We start from the raw sequence: 19,107 nt of genomic DNA, 5'->3' as shown, positions 1-19,107 counted from the left end.
GATGCGCTGTGAACAAGGAGCGACCGCTTCCATGGCTAACTAAATTATGTATCTTCCTTACGAGCGCCGCACGAAATGAAACCGTACGAAACGAGCACCGTACATCAACATTCTCGCTTGATAGTCCGGGTGCTACAAATACTAATTGGCGGTTTTTGAATTCGCAATTAAATTCAATTTTAAACTTGCATTTAATTAGACATGCATCTGATATGTATAAGAGAAATCGTTGATTTCCCATCCGCTACTTTACATTGCCTTACGGTTTTTAATCAGAACTTTTACTCAGAAATTATCTTTGTGCAATATCTTACATTTGGTATATCTTATGCGCTTAATAAATTGTTAACGCTGGAGATTCCGACTTTTTTACATTTTATTTATACCGCCAATTGAAATATCGTTATAATAAATACAGTCACCGGATAAAACGCGAAGAATAAAAGAGAGACTGGGATCGTACGTGATAAGAGATGCAATGGAGAATCAAAATATATCCTTATAGTCAAAGAAGCCGAAAACGCTTAATCCATCGGACATAAACTCCCAAACATTATGGTGCCAAACAGCTTAGCGTTGGAAAGGATTTAATATTTCCGCAGAGTATATCTTAAGGAATCTTCACACGGGCAACGAAACGTGAGATTTTATCCACCCATCTTTACCGTAAATTTGTTTACCTGCATCTACATTATATATACATGGTCAATCGTTAATCCTTCTATTACTTGATTTTTATCGCGCCGCTGAATACCATTGGAGTCACCGGTGACTCCATAAACAATTCCCGTCCTTACGTCTGCGGCTTGGTTTATCTCTCCGCTGCGAAATGGATTTGACAAAACGAAAGAAACAAATTGTAAATCTCCTTGCTCGTACATTATGACCATGTGTTCCGCGTCCTCGCCATTTTCGTGTCAAAATCCCGCTATAACGACGCATGGCGCGATCAGACATCCGGCTCGATTCGGCCATTACTCAACGCGACGAGGAGAAACCGTCGAGAAACGCAGCGATACGTCATTCACGGCGAACGGAAGCTGCAAGGCGCATTCTTGGATCGTGCGCGCGATATCTTCCGAAGAAACCCGAAATCCGATATGACAAAGTAAGATCACACACCTCCGTGATCCTTATCTTTATCCTGTTGCCTCCGGTCCGCACGCAAGTGAAACGCATAAGTACACGCGAGAACGCGGTAGCGGGTAACCCATTTCCCGCGCAGGGGCACCACGGGCAACCCCCCGAATCCAGGACAGGCGCGGCTCGCGCGACTACCTGGCTCACAGGTGCGAGCCTGGCGGACGCGTCCGCGGGCTCGTGCGAGGGCGTGTATATCCCTGACATTGTAAAGCTCGGCAATACACTTGCGTAGCCGATTGGATAGGCCGGCTCCCCCTAGGACGGCCCAGATCCTTCGACGACTTCGTCTTCCTCTCTCCTCCCCGGTCGCCTTGTCCTCTTACCTTCTTGTCTATCTCTCTCGCTCTCCTTCTCTTTCCCTTAGCCCTTCTCATTTCTCGGTCTTCGAGCAGCTTCGGGCTCTCTTCGATATCGTCGAGCTGCCATCCCGAAAAAATTCATGTTCTCCGTTTTGCTACCGCGAGAACCTTCTGGTCGCGTCCAGCTCTGAGATCCGCCAACAGGTGTACTGTAAGGGTTACCGGAGATCGGTTACGTACGGAAGGATCGCTATGTACTTATTCTACGTTCGGAAACTTGCTGCCGATTTCGATAACGAACGGATTAGGTTTCCGCAACAGGACATGTCGGTCCTCGTCCGGTGTTTTCTCTTACTCGACCCTTCGCGGAATGCACGTAACGTCACGGTGCAGTTCCCTCAAGATATTTTCTAAATCACTATAAATCACGCTATATTAATAGCAAATTCTAAATACTTCCATATATTGAAATAAGAAAATCATTCTGCTGCTGGCCTTGTCGGAATGTATACGTGAGATCTTTTTCTGCAAAAAACGACAAGTTAATTTTCTCTGAGTTTATTTGCACGAAATGGTACACGGCGATAATTTGCATTAATAACACGCGTTAGAGTTAAAGTGTGTCGAGCGGTCGAGCAGATTGACGCACATGTATCGTCGCGATCGGCCAGTCGGCCGTTAATTAAAAGTACCGCCACGTGTTTATCGCATTTACGAGCGCGCCCGGCTCGGCTTCCGCTAATTCAAGTTGCCCTCGAACGACGCGGGGAGCGGAATGTTCGTTTCTATCTAATTATAAAGCAGCCGTATTGCACTCGTATCTCACTTGCGGTTAAAGGATGGGGAATTCCGCGCGCGCGGCGGACGAGGCACGCGGCAAACGTGTACCAGAACCTAGAGATCCGGCCTCAATACGTCTTGTTGACTCACTTAGCGCAGCACGGCAAGTTCACTAACCGTATAGATCGTCACCTCTCGGCAGGAACTATTTAAAGTGCGATGCGCGCTGTGCGCTCCGCTCAGCTTTGCTCCTCTCCGCTCCTCTCCGCTCCGCCGGCGGCGGCGGCAGCGGGCTGATATAAGATGCAACAGCTGCGAGATCGGATCGTACGGCGTGCGAACCGGCCGATGGTCGCCGTACCGAGCACACGCGCGACCATTGTGCTGTCTTATTACGGGTAGGATCTAACGAAAGCACGAGAATGGGCGTTCTCTCTCGCCACCGCAAAATCATTATTCGCGACACGCCGCACTAACCGAGCTCGTATTTAGGTATTCCAAAAATCGTGCGGATCTCCGGCGACATGTTTTCAGGATGCGTCGTGCGCACTTAGTGGACCCATTAGCAAAATTATCGTTAAAGCATAGTAAGGGGTATAAATATATGTGTTGACTGAGATAAAATACACTGTTAAATTCGCAATGTCAAATTATACTCAATTTGAGTCATTTTTAACCATTTCTGTAGGTCGCCATCTGCTTTTATTCAATATGTCGTTATAATACTGTTTTGCGTTAAAATAATTAATTTTGACACCCATGGTAGTTAGAAATAAAATGTTATTTAACTCAAGATATTGGATTAAATTTTATTCTTTAATATTTAACAGTGTACCAATCGTGTTTCTCAGGATTTTTTTAAATACCCACAAGATTCCTTAACTATCGTCGTTTAATTTCAGAGCGAATATTTGGTGACCACATTTTGGTCGCTGTGTGTTTACGTTTTTTTATTTGTGGTGTACGACATAGGAATTCTTAGTAAACAGTGAGAACTGTATTCATGGAATACGTTCTAAGTGCGACTTGAAGCTGTAGTGTAAAAAGTAAATACATCTGGAAAATGAGATACAATATATTTTGCAGTAATACATGTTATGTATTGTAGGCATGCCCTTCGACAACACATGCTGCGACACGCCGGTAAGCAGTACAAATGCGGCCTTCCGGGTTGTCCAACGATTCTTCGCACCGCAACCGAGCTGAAGACGCATCGAAGGTTGGTCCATGACAACATTGAGAAACAGTATTCCTGTCCTGATTGCTCCTACGCTGCTAAAACGAAGACGCAGTTGCGCAGGTAAGCGAGACGGGTTACAATTTATTGCATCCGCTGCAGTTTAATAAATTGTATCAGACAGATTATACCGTGTTATTAAAAATTTTAAGTGCGCGCAGAAAGGTACAGGTTTCGATAGTGTAAAAAACCGGAAAATGCATCTCATATAAATTATCGCCAAGTATGAGGAAATTACGAAGTTCTGGATAAGTCATGAGCTATTAACTTCGTGGCAGAAATGTCGAATGCGCGCGCTCGCGCGCGTGTAGCATTCTCATCGCCACGTGTCGAACGCAACGTCAGCAGTGCAACTATTACGTCCAAATGTTACGGGCGCTCGATATACTTGAACTCGTTAGCGATCTCAACTGAAACGGAGTGAAGGTGAAGCGAGGCATCGGGATGTGCGGGAGGGTCCTTTTTAACAATTCAGCTCGCGTGCGATCCACACCGGCCCCCGTCTCTCGCAGGGGGCTGGCGGCACGACTTCTCGGACTGCCGATATTATTGACATTAATTTTAATCGAGGTCCCCGCCGAGAACGACGCATTCCTTGCGCCATTAATCGCGCGGCTCACAGCTCGCGTATGTATGATCGATGCCTTCGAGGAAGCGGAGAATTAATTGCGAGGACGCAAGTACCTCGCGTCGCGCGCGCCGCCTCGCATACGTAATTGCGAGGACGCGGATAGTGGAAAGAATCAATCTTCGCGGATTATTGATAGAGACAATGGGGAGGATATAATTTGAAGAGTAATTTATCGAAAATCCGATTACATCTCCATGCGCGCGGCGCATGGCCTCGATACGGCCGGCAATTTTCGTACCGCCTTTTATCTCTACCTCCTATTTATTCACCGGTTATTTTAAGGCCCGGGACGACGGGATCTATATCTGAATTAATTCGCGGCTCAATGATTCATTCAGACACCAAGTATTTCCATCATCCTATTCAGTTTTACTATGTCATACGTGCCGCGTACACGGGGAGATATTTTTAAAAAAGTAAAATGCAGAATAAAACTGGAATGGATATGAATGTTTTATAATAATAGGTTTTTATATGTATTTTTCGTCGCTTTAATCTCATTAAATAAAACCGATGCAGACGATAGCAAATCGATCGTTAGTACAAAAAAATGTGCATGGATCCATTCTTTTATTATTGCGTTGTCCTTTTATTGAAAATACAAAATATTAATATCGTGACCATCGTGACCATCGTGATTCATCCAATACAAAAAGAGAGTCTTATAAATCGATCTGCCAATTGAAAATTGAAGATAGCATAATGGACTTATCGCTTTCATCAGAATGGAGAAGTTCTCCTCTGATCAATCGGGAATCTCCTTTTCTCTCCATCGATATTCGATCATACAACGTTCATCCAATCGTGCCTCCCTGGTAATGAATTCGCGTGAAATCGAGAGAGAGAGAGAGAGAGAGGGGGGGGGGAAGAGATCGTATTTAAATTAAGCCTTATTAAGGCTATTGTGGCGCGAGAAGCGCTCCTAATAAATTTCTCCTTATTTGACACCGCGCTTTTTTCCCCGCTCCACTAGACGGCTCTCGAAGAAATACGAATGTCGCGGGTAGGGGGAGAGAGGAGGTCGAGAGGACGAACGAAGAGGAGGAATGGCGCGGCGGCGAGAGAAAGATCGAGGTGGAGGACCGCGAAAGCGGAAGTTGCGTGCGGCAGCCGGTTAAGTGCGGGCAACCCGTTATGATCGTCCGCGCATGGCCGATGGTCGCCGCGATATTTCATCGCGAATTGAGTACTTACTACGTGAGTCGAACTCAACGCAGCCGCAGAGTGTGTCGCGCGGACTCACCTCCACCGACGCTCCTCTTCCGCGTACGTCCACTCGCATCGCCCCCTCCTCCCTCCTGCGCCCCCTTCGTTCATTCTCCTCTCTCTCTTTCTCTTTTCTCCCTTTCCTGCCCCGTTCCTCCCTGCCGCGCGAACTCGGCGGAGTAAATCACGCGGGATTTTAATTAAACGTGTCACGCATCTCGAACCTGATATACACGTACCCGCGGCCAACGGCTCCCTCGTAATATCGCGCACGCATATCGCATCGTTCATAATCACCGGGCCGCGACTACGACGATGAACTTCGCACGGAGGAGGAGAAGGAGAGGCAACGGTGTGGAGGATCCACTTTTGATGTGATCTCGTGCCCCTCTTTCGCAATGAAAAAAATATACACTTCAGCACGTTGTCGTGCCCTGGTTATATAAAGATATTTTCGGTTCAGATACTAGGACGCACGAGATTTGCGAAGCATTGCCAGTCTTAATAAATAAATAAACGACGATTCTGTTATCTTCAATACGTTTAAATAAATAATTTCACCTCCGTTTTTTTGTGACCCTCTGTGCTAGAATCGAACCCGAATGTATCATGCACAAATTTCATTTCTGGCATTCCGTTACTTTCTTTTATCGTACCGCGAAAAAAAGATCCGCTACATGCTTGAAGGAATCGATGTCGCGCTCTACAGGATATACGTATAGACCATTTGTCACTGTTATGAGTTCAATTAGTCGTTAGTTACAATCGTTGATTTTAAGGTATGGCTGGCAGATTTGCTGTTATAAATCGGCTGACCGTGTGTGATGTTGATAATATTTCTACTACCGAAGACATTCCAGAAGGTATCGCTTCTGCCTCCTTGTTGCTCGCCTGGCTTTCCTCTCAATGACAAACTCGTACCTACTCCTCTCCGCGGCTATCGCGGTAACGGCTACTTTATGCGCGACACCGGTATGATGCCCCAGCAGATATATTTCCGAGATTAGATACTCGGTATCGACCTCACCTCGGCGTAGAAAGTTTATCTGGCGTTAATAGCCGCGTTGACCGGTATTAGCGCTCGGGCGTTAATCAGACTTTCATAAAACGTTTCGATTGGCCCCAATAAATTTCGCGTCCGCCTGATTCCAATAAGAATTTTCATTTAAATGGCAATAATCGTGCATATCGGATACGTAAATCAGTATCATTATGCTTTAATTGCGTGCGTCAGTGGTCCAACATCGAGAGGATCTAATTAACGGGAAAGAATGCGCAACGATCGCTTCCATGAAAATCGCCCATGTTCACCAGTGGACTTTACGATCGCCGATTACCGCTGACATTGCTCCGTTTTAAAACGATTGTATTAATTCTCCATAGGCATAGGATACGGCACGAGGATTCCGCGAACACTATGAAAGTTCAGATCCATTCGTGCACTTACAAGGGCTGCAATTTTAAAACGAAACTCGGCTCGAATTTGCGGAGACACGTGAGACTGCATACAGGCGCCAAACCGTACAAGTGTCGACATTGTCCCTATGCCAGTAACACTCTGGTAAGTTATTAACTATTTTTATAATTACTTTTTCATATTATTGATGTAAGTCAAGTTTAGACAATTTTAAATCGTTGCGCAAACAGAGAGGTGCGAGCTTTATCTTAGATTCTGTACCCTAATTCGAGATCGGATCTTTTAGCAGAGCGTTATTCTAGAGATGAAAGTCACAAAACATTCGCGATACTCTGTACTGGCTAAAACCAGTAGCGCCGTGCGTTTGCTCGTACGTTACGTGCGCGCGTTTGTATTCGTGAGACCTACCGCACGCACACGCACACGCGTCCTCGCGACACGGTCGTCACATCGGGGTTCAAAGTCTTCGCTCGCCTTCACGTCGGGCGGTGGCGGCACTCTCGGCGCGGCGGTTGACTCGCACCCCGCAATCCCGACGCGGGATCCAATTTTTATCCCGGCGGTGCCGGACTCCGTGGCGTAAATTAAGCAGAGTACAACCTTAACGTTTGGACCGCGCCGCCGTCTCTGCCGCCGCCGAGGCGCGATAAGATAACGAGTTAATTGTGCCCACTGGATGCCCACACGCACGCACGGCCCAGTCATACCGCGCGGCCGGTATGCTAATGCCCTTTGATGCTTGAGTCGGGATGCGACTCGCATACGAGGTCTCCGTGTCTCTTTGATATAGCGACATAAACTCATTTCAGTGATTCTCATTCGCATTCGCGCAATGCGTCGATCGGCTGTTCTTCATCCTTAATCTAAAATGACGAAGGACACGATGTACCTTGAAGTAGAAACTGAAGAATAAAAAATAACTCTTGCTTGGGTGTTAAACAATAGTCCTTTTATGAAAAAGTTATTAAGTCAATTTAATTGTTGCTTTTTTTCTGCTGTGCTAATTGTATCTTTTACTAGCACGTGCATTATTATATTCTATAGTCTTAATTATTAAAAATTTAATCTTCTTACATAAAGAAAAAGATGTAGATATCGATTCGGTCTATAAGAAAACCGATTATTGTTTTAAATGTAAGTCAAAGTATAATGGGCGCAAAATATTTAAGATTTATTCTGTTCTCGATTCATTGAGAATAGAATAAATTATATAATTATAATATCATTTGGAAAGTATATATCATTATATAATGGTACATATATATAGACGTCGTCCGACTACCCACTTCAAAGCAGCGATAATTCGCGCGACCAACAACGGAAAAAAATAATCCGTCGAAAGAGAGGGATGATCGGGAAATCCTGACTGCAAGTAGTATCCGAGCGATAGCTGTTTGCACGGCACTTTAATAAGGAAGGAACGTGCGAGAAGCGTGCGGGACGATTTAACGAGGAAACTCTTCCACGTAGAGGAGCGCAAGGCTCACCCTGCGTCGATGAGATTACGCGCGCCGCTTTCCTTTCTCTTCCTTCTCGCTTCCCTCCGCGCTATGATTTACCTCAGACGGTTAGATGCCTCTTTTTGCCGACCGACGCTTCCGCCCTCGTCTCGAAACCATCCCCCTGCTCCCCCCGCCATCGGTTCGCTACCGCCGGTACTTGGAAAACTTTTGTCGAGGGTGGTAACTCTCCTCAAGCCGACACCGGTTAACACCGAATCCGGAACTTGCGTCCTGTTTCCCACATCGGTCGCCGAGAGTTGTCGAAAAGTCGCTTCCTACTTCATCACGATAGACTTCGAGCCGCGGTACGTGAATATCGAGATGAAGTAACGCGTCGCATCTGATGATAAAAATTAAAAAATAATTTTATTATTTGTGAGAGTTGATGGTGAAGATTTGTAAAGAAATTTGTTTCGACCAAGCTATAAGCAATAAGAATGATTTGCATTTATTCATGATATATTTATATTAATCTTTGTTAATTAGCTCATTATTTCTGTTTTAATCTTTTGGGCTGTACTCATTATTCCTGTTTTTTTTTTTTTTTTTTTTTCAGTTTAATTAATTTAATTTCTTTGAACCGGTTTAATTACAATTTGCCACATATGAGTATGATGATAATGATTAGAGTTTTTATAATTTTTGCGTTACTCACGCATTTTCTTTTTGCCTTTGTAAAACATATATTTTTGCGCCCATGTAACACTCCGCAATCTTGCGACTCGGACTAATAGTTAATAGGATATTACCGTTTTATTATTAATGTAATACTATACGTAGTTACATTTTATTTATTCATAAAATAGCGAGAGAGGAAAGAAAAAGGTGAACAAATCGAGCGAGCCTTCAATAAAACGTTGATTTGGATTAAGGTTTCCTCCCCCCATTTCTTTATCTTTCTCTATCTTTCTCTATAATTTTAAATATCTATTCGCGTAGACAAAAATGAAGTTGATTTTCACTGTTCTCGGCGATTTTTGCATATCAATCGAATAATTATTTACATCATAATTGGCCGCGTTTCTTTTGTAAAAAAGAACTACCATCCGGACAACTTAAATGATGCGAAAAGGTTGAAATATCCGCGAAATATAGCTTGCAGGTGCAGATGTTATCAGACACTGCAAAAAAGTTTCAGAGAAATATAGAATTACCTCTAGTTACGCAATATTTATTTTTGAATAAAAATAGAGAATTATTTATTGTTTGTCACTCGATAAATTTTAGCTTTAATGGTAGTGTAGAAATGTTAGAACGCCAGATATTTAACTATCGGGCTTTCTGCCAGGTAATATATTAAAGAACAGAATACATTTCTTCTAATAACCTCTTGCTTCTAACATCTTTCTCTAACATCTTCTTACTGCTTCTGCGAGTATACCCGAAAATTATTAGGCTCGTAAAGTCACCATCCACTCTCCCGACGGTCGTAAATGCGCACCGTACGTCCTTCCGTCTCGGGCGGCCTACGGTAGCGCGCGGTTCTTCGATACCTACGGCAAAATTAAATTCCGGGCAATCGGAATCGATCGGCCTAACGAAATCGGCTTCACGCCGAATTTGCGTGACAGCGCACGTCCGTTTCTCTGATCCGCGCGACCGCCCACCACGGTGTGAACGAGGCTTAATCTGCGCGCCCGTCACGGAGCGGTGCCCGCGGAAAGATTTACTTATGGGAAATTAAATTTGATGTTGCCGCGCGTTGCCATCAGCGGCTCGTATAAGCGCCTGGTAGAAAGATGTTTACGATTACGGCCGGCTACTTAGCCCGAAGAGGGTAAAGCGCCTTTAAATGCGCCAACGGCGTAGCCGATGAACGTGTGCGTCCGGTTTTGCGGCGGACCGATTTCTCCGGTTGCACACCACCGGAGAAGTATATTCACGGTGTATCCAGACGTATCACAAAAATGCGTACTCGATTCGAGACTCGACTCGACGTGAGACCTGATCAATCGCCGCTCGATCGCGGTAAAAGATCCCTTTGTGTGTGCGCGCGCGTAGGTAATTTTCGAGCTCGAATGAAATTTTAATATCGACGCCCGAACGGCAGGTAGACTCATTCGATAGAAATCAAAGAGTTGCGTAAAACGATTAAGCAACTTGCTCGTAAAACGTGCTCGATTAGTTTAATAAAAGCTGTTAGAATACAGGGATATTGATTATTGATTGACTATTAATTACATTGCCGTTAAAACATTCGGACTTTTACCGATTGTCAGCAGCCTCCGTTACGAAATACTAGTCTAAATTAATCGTTTTGTTTAAGTCAGGATAAGTAATTCTTGTGTTCGCAGGAAAATCTCCGGAAGCACATACTGTCGACGAATCTGCATCCAGGTAAGACGATCTACGAGTGTGACTTTTGCAAGAAGAAGAAAGGAAAAGAAACGGATCCGTTCTGCACGAATTTTGCCAAGGAACTTCGCGCTCACCTGCTGGAAGCTCACGCTGAAGACTTCCCCACGCCAAATGATGCAAACAACTATACGAATAACATTTTCAGACCAAATTAGTCAAAAAAGTGAAAGAACTATGTTCACTTAATTTTTATCATTTTATTAAGTTAGTGATTTATATATATAACCATGTACTGAATCGATGAAGTATATTAATCGTGTATATATAAACGATCTTTTAACTTCCCTTAGGATTGCATATACGTTCCTTATTTAAAAAAAAAATCCCATTTCTTTATTGTTTATAATAAAAGAAAAAGATCGCGATACTCACGTAAAAATTCCTTAATTCCCTCGCGTCATACCACACAAATAATAATCTGTGATTTCAACATTGATGATTATCGTAACTCGAGGTACGTTAATATATCCGAGTTTTTTTTTCTGAACCTTCTCATCGACACATCCTGCAGCTCGGTTCTTCACGCCGGGATTTCTCGGAAAAGATGAGCACCGTCCTTCGCGGCCGCGTGAGCCGGCAGAATCGTACCGAGCCAGGAAGTTAAAGTGATGTACGTTCACGTGGCACGGTATGTAACTCGAACACGTATAGGATCGGATCTTTATGCTAGGTGCACGACATTATACCGTGCCGGACACTACGGGAGGATCCCGCTGTCGTCCACCTGCGTGGCGCAGCACGCACGTGCTTCTACCAGGGTGCGAACGTGTATTTACAGCGGTCAGCACAAGAATTCGAAAATAATTGCACGATCTAAGTTGCGTGTGATTCTAAAGAAACGACATGGTCAGCTCGATTGTCGGCTTTCGTGCGGAGCTCTAACAATATAAGCGTAAATATGTCAGTTCTTGCATTCCGTATTTAATTCTTGCCACATCAGCTGTTTTTTATAAACATCAAACTGACTATCTCGACACTTTTGTCGAAACAGGTTCGCGCGAGGTCGTTCCGAGGATCTATTTTCGTCGTGATCGACCATCATCTCGCTATCAGAGAGGATGCATTCCCGCGAGAACGTCGACAAGCCTCTCGAGAAACGACGGCAAGCCTCTCGATCCGAGCAACGCGATGGACCACCTCGTAGATCGTCCTACGAGATGTGCATTTTCCGTCTTTCGGGTGCCGCTGATTGTGAGAAATGCATCGCGCTGTCGCGCGAGATAGGTGTCGTAAAGTATGCGACCTTCTCGAGCAATCCCAGAGACGAGACGAGAGGAGACGGGTGGCGCGGCGGCGAGCGAGCGAGAGGACCGACCACGGGCGTCGTGAGCGCGAAGGATAATTTATTGACTAATTAACGAGGATGTCCTTCATTACGGGTCGAGCGGCAGTCGTGGTCGCTTGCTCTCGCTCGGAACCGGCATTATTTGGCGCCCGAATATTTACGATCGCGTCCTCCTTCTGGACCGGCCTGATACCGCCCGCGAGCGAACGAGAGAGAGAGAGAGAGAAAGGGAGAGAGAGGGAGAGAGACGTAGGAGCGCGCGGACCCATAACGATGCGTCCCGATCTTACGGCGATTCGGGGACTTGGAATTTCCTCCGCAACACCCGTCGGAGAGGACCCAATGGTATATCGACACGATCCTGAGACTTGCGGGCGTTACTCGGCGGACAAAGGGTCGCGATTAAATTCTAAGGAGACTGCTCTCGCGCTGCCGGTTCCTCCACTGCCGAAAGGTTCGAGGTTGTTAAGGCTGTCCGGTTTAATGAAAACTAGAGGTGAGTGACACTTCATTCGATTGCATAGGAGGTCCTATCTCTAAAAAGATTTAAGCCTATAAATTGAAGGGATACAAGAATCTAGCCCTTTTTTTACAGGACATTTTTTAATAAATATTTTCTGTCAATGCGAAAATCGAGAAAAATAATTTAACAGGTACGCGCTTAATAAACACAAGTTATCGATTAAATTGCACATTTTTGTTAAAAAAAAGACTATGTGTTAGACACATAACAATTATATCTTAAGATTGAAAAAAAAAAGATTCTTTTTCTTAGTAAATTATCTAAATAATCATTAATAATAAAATCGCTTAAATCTATTCTAGATTTCTTCGAAAAGTAAAAACACGTACATCTCAATAAAAACTGTCTTGTTTAGAAGTAATAATAATCGAAAAATGCAAAATCAAATACAAAATTACATAATAAAAAAAAATTTACAAAGATATCGTGTTATCGTGGTTAACGTGAAGAAAGACGACAATTCGCGCCCTGCTCGTCCTTCCAATGTCTTTACGCGACGTCACGGGGAGCGGAGAAACCGATATGTAGAAAGAAGAAGTTAACGTGAAATTAGCGCGGGCTGCGAAGTGCTAAGAAGTCGCGCGACAGGACGGTTAGGTATACTGCTTAATGAAGATATAACGTGCCGGCTCCCCGTGGGGTTGGTAGAACGTCGCCGGCACCGGGACGTCCCTCGTTTTCATTTCCCGACGTGTCCTCGTCGCGTTACTGCAGCCCCTTCGCAGCCTCAGGTTACGCCGGGACATGCTCATCCTCTTTACGATCCACGCCAGCGTCGTGGCTCGCGAAATTTCGCGGACTTTATTCCCTCAATTACACTTGGAAAGTTATATCGATGGCATAGGAGCCGACGCATTCACAATAGCATTCGAGCGCGCGCGCGCGATAGTTAACTCCGTCCTTGTCCCAGGTGATCGTAAAAATTAATTCTTTTTTCTCCTTCGTCGTTGAATTTTTCGGGAGGACATATGAAGTCAAACGATATTACGTTTTCTTCGAAACATGATCATTAATATTGACAATATATTTGGTTTAAAAACTAAAAAGAGGAACTAAATAATACAGAGTCCAAGCAGTAAGTTGCGATTAAGGAATCGAAAATTTTATGCGGTGGAATTAAAAATAAAGCAGTGTTATGCGTAATTATTATGCAAGATGGGATTTTAATTTGAAAATTATCAACATTAATATTCACGAATCAAAGGATGGTAATAAATATTTCGTTTACTTGGGAAAAGACTTGTTCGGTGACGGATCCGATGTGATGTTTATCTGCACGAACAAATTAAATGACTCGCTTCCATTACGATCTCGTCAAGCGTTTGAGATATGTACGCGCGTGGAAGTCGCTTATATCACGACGGGTACAACGAGCGCGTTATTTCAATAACGAGCTCGCTTCCTACATGAACACCTGTGTCACGCACCTCGACACGTTCCTTATATCTTATCTAGAAAAACCGCCATAAATTACGGGCGAGTTCGATTCCGTAGGTAGCGCAGTTAATCACTGAGTGATTGATCGCGCCGCGGTTTTATCCAGATGAATCCACGCAATACCTTCCACCGCGGCGGTGACCCTCTCGCACATGGCGCGATTCTTCCGCGCGTCTTTCTTATTTTCTTCGATCCTCCCACCTCCTGGTCGCTTCGTTTCCGTGCGAGACGCGGGAAGGCAGACACACAAAGCGAAAGACTCTTACCGATACTCGTTGACCCCCTCGCCCCCTCCTCTCGCGGGAATTCCGCTGGAATTCCGTCGTGGTCGCGGGTCCAGGGCGATATATCTTGCGCTCCCGCGACCTCGCGTGTCTACACGCGCGCGAGTCCGATGTCGCGTCGGAGACGGCGGGTGTCGGCTCGCGCCGAAACGCCGCGCCGTCTTAATTATCAGCCGGGCTGTTATTTATATTGTGACGCTCGGCCGATGACGCGCCGGTCCCGGGGGCACCTGGTACCTGGTAAACGCGCGACACCCTCACGGGCGCACTCGCCCGCGGTGCGGGACCAGGCTCACCCACACCAGGTATCCGGCCGCTGATGATGTACGCACCAGTTTTCGAGTTCCCCCCGGAGCGCCGACGTTCCGCGGCGATTAATGAAGTCCTTCCGAGACGGACTTCGGAAATTATCGTCCGACGTTTGGGGATCGGGGGGCGGAGACGCAATGAATCGCCGCTGATGATACGCTGGTCCGAAACGCGGGACACGCAGGGAGCGCTCTTGAATTGTCTCCCCTCATCAGTCTCCATGAAATTCGATAAGTTTGTAGAACAATCGAACATAATCTTTGCATTTTGGGTTTAGGAAGGTAGATGAATCATAATTGTGCAATGATTCTGTTATTGATTTTTCCCAACGACGTGCAACATATGTACGTTACATATTTAATTTGTTTACATCTGAACGTTTACTTTAGGACACTTAGATATAAGGCGATAATCAAATGCGACTTCGAACTAGACTAAAGGAGGAAAACCGGTTAATTAGAGACGGAGGGATATTAATTTGTTCAATCTAGCGCATGTAGCTGGATAGAAATCGACAGACTCGACCAATGCGGATCTCGGCCAATTAATATTGCATCATTTGTATCCTGTACAGCTATACGTACACATCGGGTTGTAACGCCAATAATAATCCATCTTGGCATTAAACAAATGTAAAATAAATGCGCATCCTTCCCTATTGCGGCTTATACAATTAAGCGACGATATTAATTACCGCGGCGTCAAAAATATCGATGCCTACTCCCCTCAGAAGGAATTACACGGGCATCGTAGAATCCGGTTAATTAAACGCACACTATGCACGTCCTGCGAAAGTCATTTATCGAATCAAATGACGCGAGATATTCAGATCCGCGCAAACGTAATGATTACTGTCGGTATCGTTCCTATCGCGCGCGGGCAAATTAATTATAAAAAGATACTTTTTCGATGCCGATCGGATTCAGGTAGGATGGACGGCGCGTCGTTGAACGAATCGTTCCTTGAGCATTGCGCTTATCTCTACGTTCGTATAATATCCATAAAAATTGGGGTACGGTGCTATATACCATTTTAATAATCCGGCAGTTATGGGTCGAAGTGGTCATTTGCCAGAGCTAGCGATTGGATCACATCGAGACTCGCGATGATTCGGCCGCATCCTTAATGTCGCGGCTCAAGAGGACGCGAGAGGGACGCAAGGAGAGAGGTTCTCCGCAGCAGAGCGACAAGAAGGGAAGGGGGAGAGGGACCGACTCGCCAGGGCGGGCGAAGGGGCCCTACCGAGGATTGATGACCACCACCTTTAATGCCGTTTGTATGTAGCGGCGCGAGTAAGCGCCTCGCCTTACAGTAATTAGCTCAACAAACGCGCCACCCTGTCCCATCAATTGCTACCCTACGCTCGCTCGACCCGTCTCTCCCTTTTCCCCCTCTCCCTTCCTCTCTCTCTTTCTCTCCCGCGCTCACATACGCACGGTTTTCTCTCTCATTCTCACGCAACGGGCCCTCTCCCGCGTATCTTGAATTAAACATTCGATGCCTGCTGTCTACTTGTCGTGCGTGCGCGAGCGAGCGAGCGCGAATTCGCCTCTTACGCCGAGAATGCAAACGCAGCAACGTGTGCAACGCGCCGCGTGTGCTTGAGTGCGTGAGCGTGCGGGAGGGATGAGGCGTTATCCCCGACGAATTAAAGGACACGCCGAAACCCGATTGAAAAAACCACGGATCCGTGCGTGCGCACCGTGCGTGCACGTCCGTCCCTCTCTTTCTCTTCAAGCTCTCTCTCTCTCGGCTCTCTGCTCGTTTTGCCGCTTCGCGTCGTTCGCGCGAGGATTTAAGAGCGCGTCCACGCATCCGAAACAGCCGGACTTTTTGCTTCGCGCTCCCGTGTGCGGCGACGATATCTTGTTTCGAGCGTGTTACGCTAATCGTGAGTTATCGAGTGCCGGTTGAACGTCCTCGCGATGAACGTCGTGCGTGTGAACCTTACGCAGATCGCGGAAAATCACGGTAATCGATTTCGCGAACGCTGCCTATCGATCTCGGCTGTGTGACGATAAGTATCCCGAATATTGTGTGCTTTTGAATACTTTTCGTTTCTTTGAGATGATATTTTAATTATTTTAATAGCTTGATTGATGCAGTAAGAAGATTTATTTTATTTATTAGTTGCGCTTCTATTGAGAAAAAAAAGAGAAGAGGAGTGAAGAAGAGAGAGAATTAAAATCTTAAGGTAAGCCAATGAAACAATACACAGCGGAGATTAGTACTCAAGCAACAAATAAATGTTATAAAAATTTGCATTAAATTTCGAGTACAATAATTTATTTCGTTCAGTTATTTCGTTCTTTTTTTTATGATACGTCGCTTTATTTCCGTACGAAATGACCTGCGTCACGACAACACCCAGTCTCGAAATATATATGTGCACCTCGCGTGCGCCGACGTGGGACGAACGATAATTCTCGTAAATTTTTAGAGGGTGTGTAATAACATGTTTGTTGTCACCCAATAATCGTCAACGACGCGATGTATGACGGCGTGCCGCGAATATGACTTGGGGTTAACGCGCGAGACGCCACCAAGGAGGATTTCCCGATGGCGTCTCCCCCGGGAGCCTCGAATGCCTCCGCGTCCGTTCTGTATTCTTTATCGTCGGCCCGGAATGCTTGATAATATTCGATTTGTTTCAATCGTAAATATCAAGACCGCGCAATATGGCCCCCTTCCTTCGGAGCGAGGGCGCGCATATAAGGATTGCGGGGCACCCGTGCAGGCACGTACGCAACATGCGGAATGCATTCTGCAATAATTGCGTCACACGCCCCGGCGGGAATGATTATTAAACGCAGTCAGATCGTGTGAATGATTTACACTAAACGTAATTTCTAGCTGCGAAGTCAATAATGTTCCCTCCTTCACATGTTTACAATTTTTTTTTAAATTCGAATACATATGTATATATACATATATATATATATATATATATATATACACAGAAAAAAAAGAAGTGTCAAATCAACACTTATATACTCGTATATACACAACGATCTATAATTAAACGAAGTTTTATATAATAATTTATTCAACCAAGAAAAAAAGTTAAAATAAAAAATTGAAATTCTTATAAGAAGATTATAGACATAACTTATATACGAGCATATAAGTTTTGATTTGACACTTCACTTTTCCTGTGGGTATAAATATTATATTTCAGACATAACTTGTACAAGGAATAAGTCCCGGACGCGTATGTTGATAAATTAAAGGGGAGAGGACATGCATCTGCGATCCATGCGTCTTCTTTTAAAAACGACCGGTCTGACACTTCGCGGCAGTTGGCTCTCAGGCTCTTACCCGAGATCGCGCATAATCCTCGGATCGATAGGGCGCTCTCAGGGAGAGGCATAAGGCGCAGTTCGAGGGCGATACGTCCCCGAATCGCAAACGAGAAGAATCCTCGAAACGCCAGGCCACTCGCGGCCCCTTATAAATCCATCTTTTTTTACTCCGAGCCAGCCTTCCCCGAAAGACGGGGCGGGGGGGGGCGCGGGGAGGAAGGACAGGGGGCAGAGAGAAGGTTTGGACCCGCAGTGATTTAAGGGCGTCGCGTTACGTGTATCACACCGCGTCCATTGCGAGAGGCCACGAAGAAGACGAAGGTACGGTGTTGCTTCCACCGATTCCGTCTCCTAACCGACGTGGATATGTGTGAGTTCGCCTCCCCTCGTCTCACCTTGGTCTCCTTGCGTCCGTCTTGGTGCGGTAACCGTGGACCCATAGGTATTCCGACGGTACGCCTCTCCCTGGCATCGCCGATCGTCGAAACACTGGGCCCAAACGGTCCAGTTGAGTTGATTTGTGGCTATCAGGGAATCGCGGCCGGGATGCTTTATGAACCGATCAGCTCGTTCCGATGCAAACGCCGTGCGGGTCCATAAATGTCATCGTTTCGGATAAGCGTCGCTCCGCAACCTCGAGCGCGTGCGAGTGCGGTTCGCGCGTGACGCATGCGGCTGTTGGAGTCACCGCGTGGATGGTAGTAAAGATCGAATTATCGTCGTTCGAGAACGGATGCACTTGTGTCTCGTCTATCTTTAACAAAATCATAGAATTTATATTCAAAAAATTGCCACAGATACGTAATACTTTCCTCCAAAAGATCCATAATATAATAGATGCAACATACATACACATAAATTAAAGATCTTAATAAATCATTGATAACTGATAACGTTTGATAATAGCAAACGCTTAATACTTTGATAAAGAAAATTTAATCTAATCATTGCAATTCGTGCGTTCACATCTCGCAACAATTTGCAACAATATTTCTTAATTCGGGAAACATTCTGAAAATATTTAATTTCCGATGGATAATTTAAATTTTTCGACATACGTTACGCGGAGAGATAATTTGGTAGTCAAATTGATTTTTTTCCAGGTCGAAGTGTCTCCACTAGAATTGTAACCAACATTATCTCCTCGACCTGCTGGCGAGCTTTCGCCGTGGGTCCAAGCGATAATGTATGCGGCAAAGATCCAGGAGAGACGATTCGTAGCGCGATACTAGCAATCGAGAGGTCTGACTCCTGGAGAACGGTAAAGTTAGGTTGGTCCAGAGCGACTCGGCTGCTCGCTTTCCTCCGAACGCGGATTTCTACGTAAACTCGCTCGCCAGATACGATCTCCGGGGGCCCCCGGTGCGTTCGATCCTCGTGAACTTCGATGCTTG

The 19,107-nt window shown here is 45.4% G+C and overlaps 1 protein-coding gene across 5 annotated transcripts in view; it reads left to right on the top strand.

Annotated features, from left to right (window-relative positions):
• LOC139773157 (uncharacterized) overlaps window positions 1-10,865 on the top strand; it is a 68,480-nt gene extending 57,615 nt beyond the window's left edge. For 4 of the 5 annotated variants that reach the window (XM_071707423.1, XM_071707424.1, XM_071707425.1 and 1 more), the window contains 3 exons: window positions 3,331-3,522; window positions 6,680-6,857; window positions 10,510-10,865. In XM_071707423.1, the coding sequence (XP_071563524.1) occupies window positions 3,331-3,522; window positions 6,680-6,857; window positions 10,510-10,728 (589 nt within the window). In that variant the 3' untranslated portion in view covers window positions 10,729-10,865. The remainder of the gene's footprint in view (window positions 1-3,330; window positions 3,523-6,679; window positions 6,858-10,509) is intronic. The other variant, XM_071707426.1, reaches the window with a different exon arrangement.
• The last annotated feature ends 8,242 nt before the right edge of the window (window positions 10,866-19,107 follow it).

Source organism: Temnothorax nylanderi, unplaced genomic scaffold (genome assembly GCF_030848795.1).
Source record: "Temnothorax nylanderi isolate EJ_2023f unplaced genomic scaffold, tnyl_v1.0 TNYL_tig0058_pilon, whole genome shotgun sequence".
Lineage (NCBI taxonomy): Eukaryota > Metazoa > Arthropoda > Insecta > Hymenoptera > Formicidae > Temnothorax > Temnothorax nylanderi.
The sequence above is the reverse complement of the archived record's forward strand: the minus strand, read 5'-3'. Positions and strand labels throughout refer to the sequence as shown.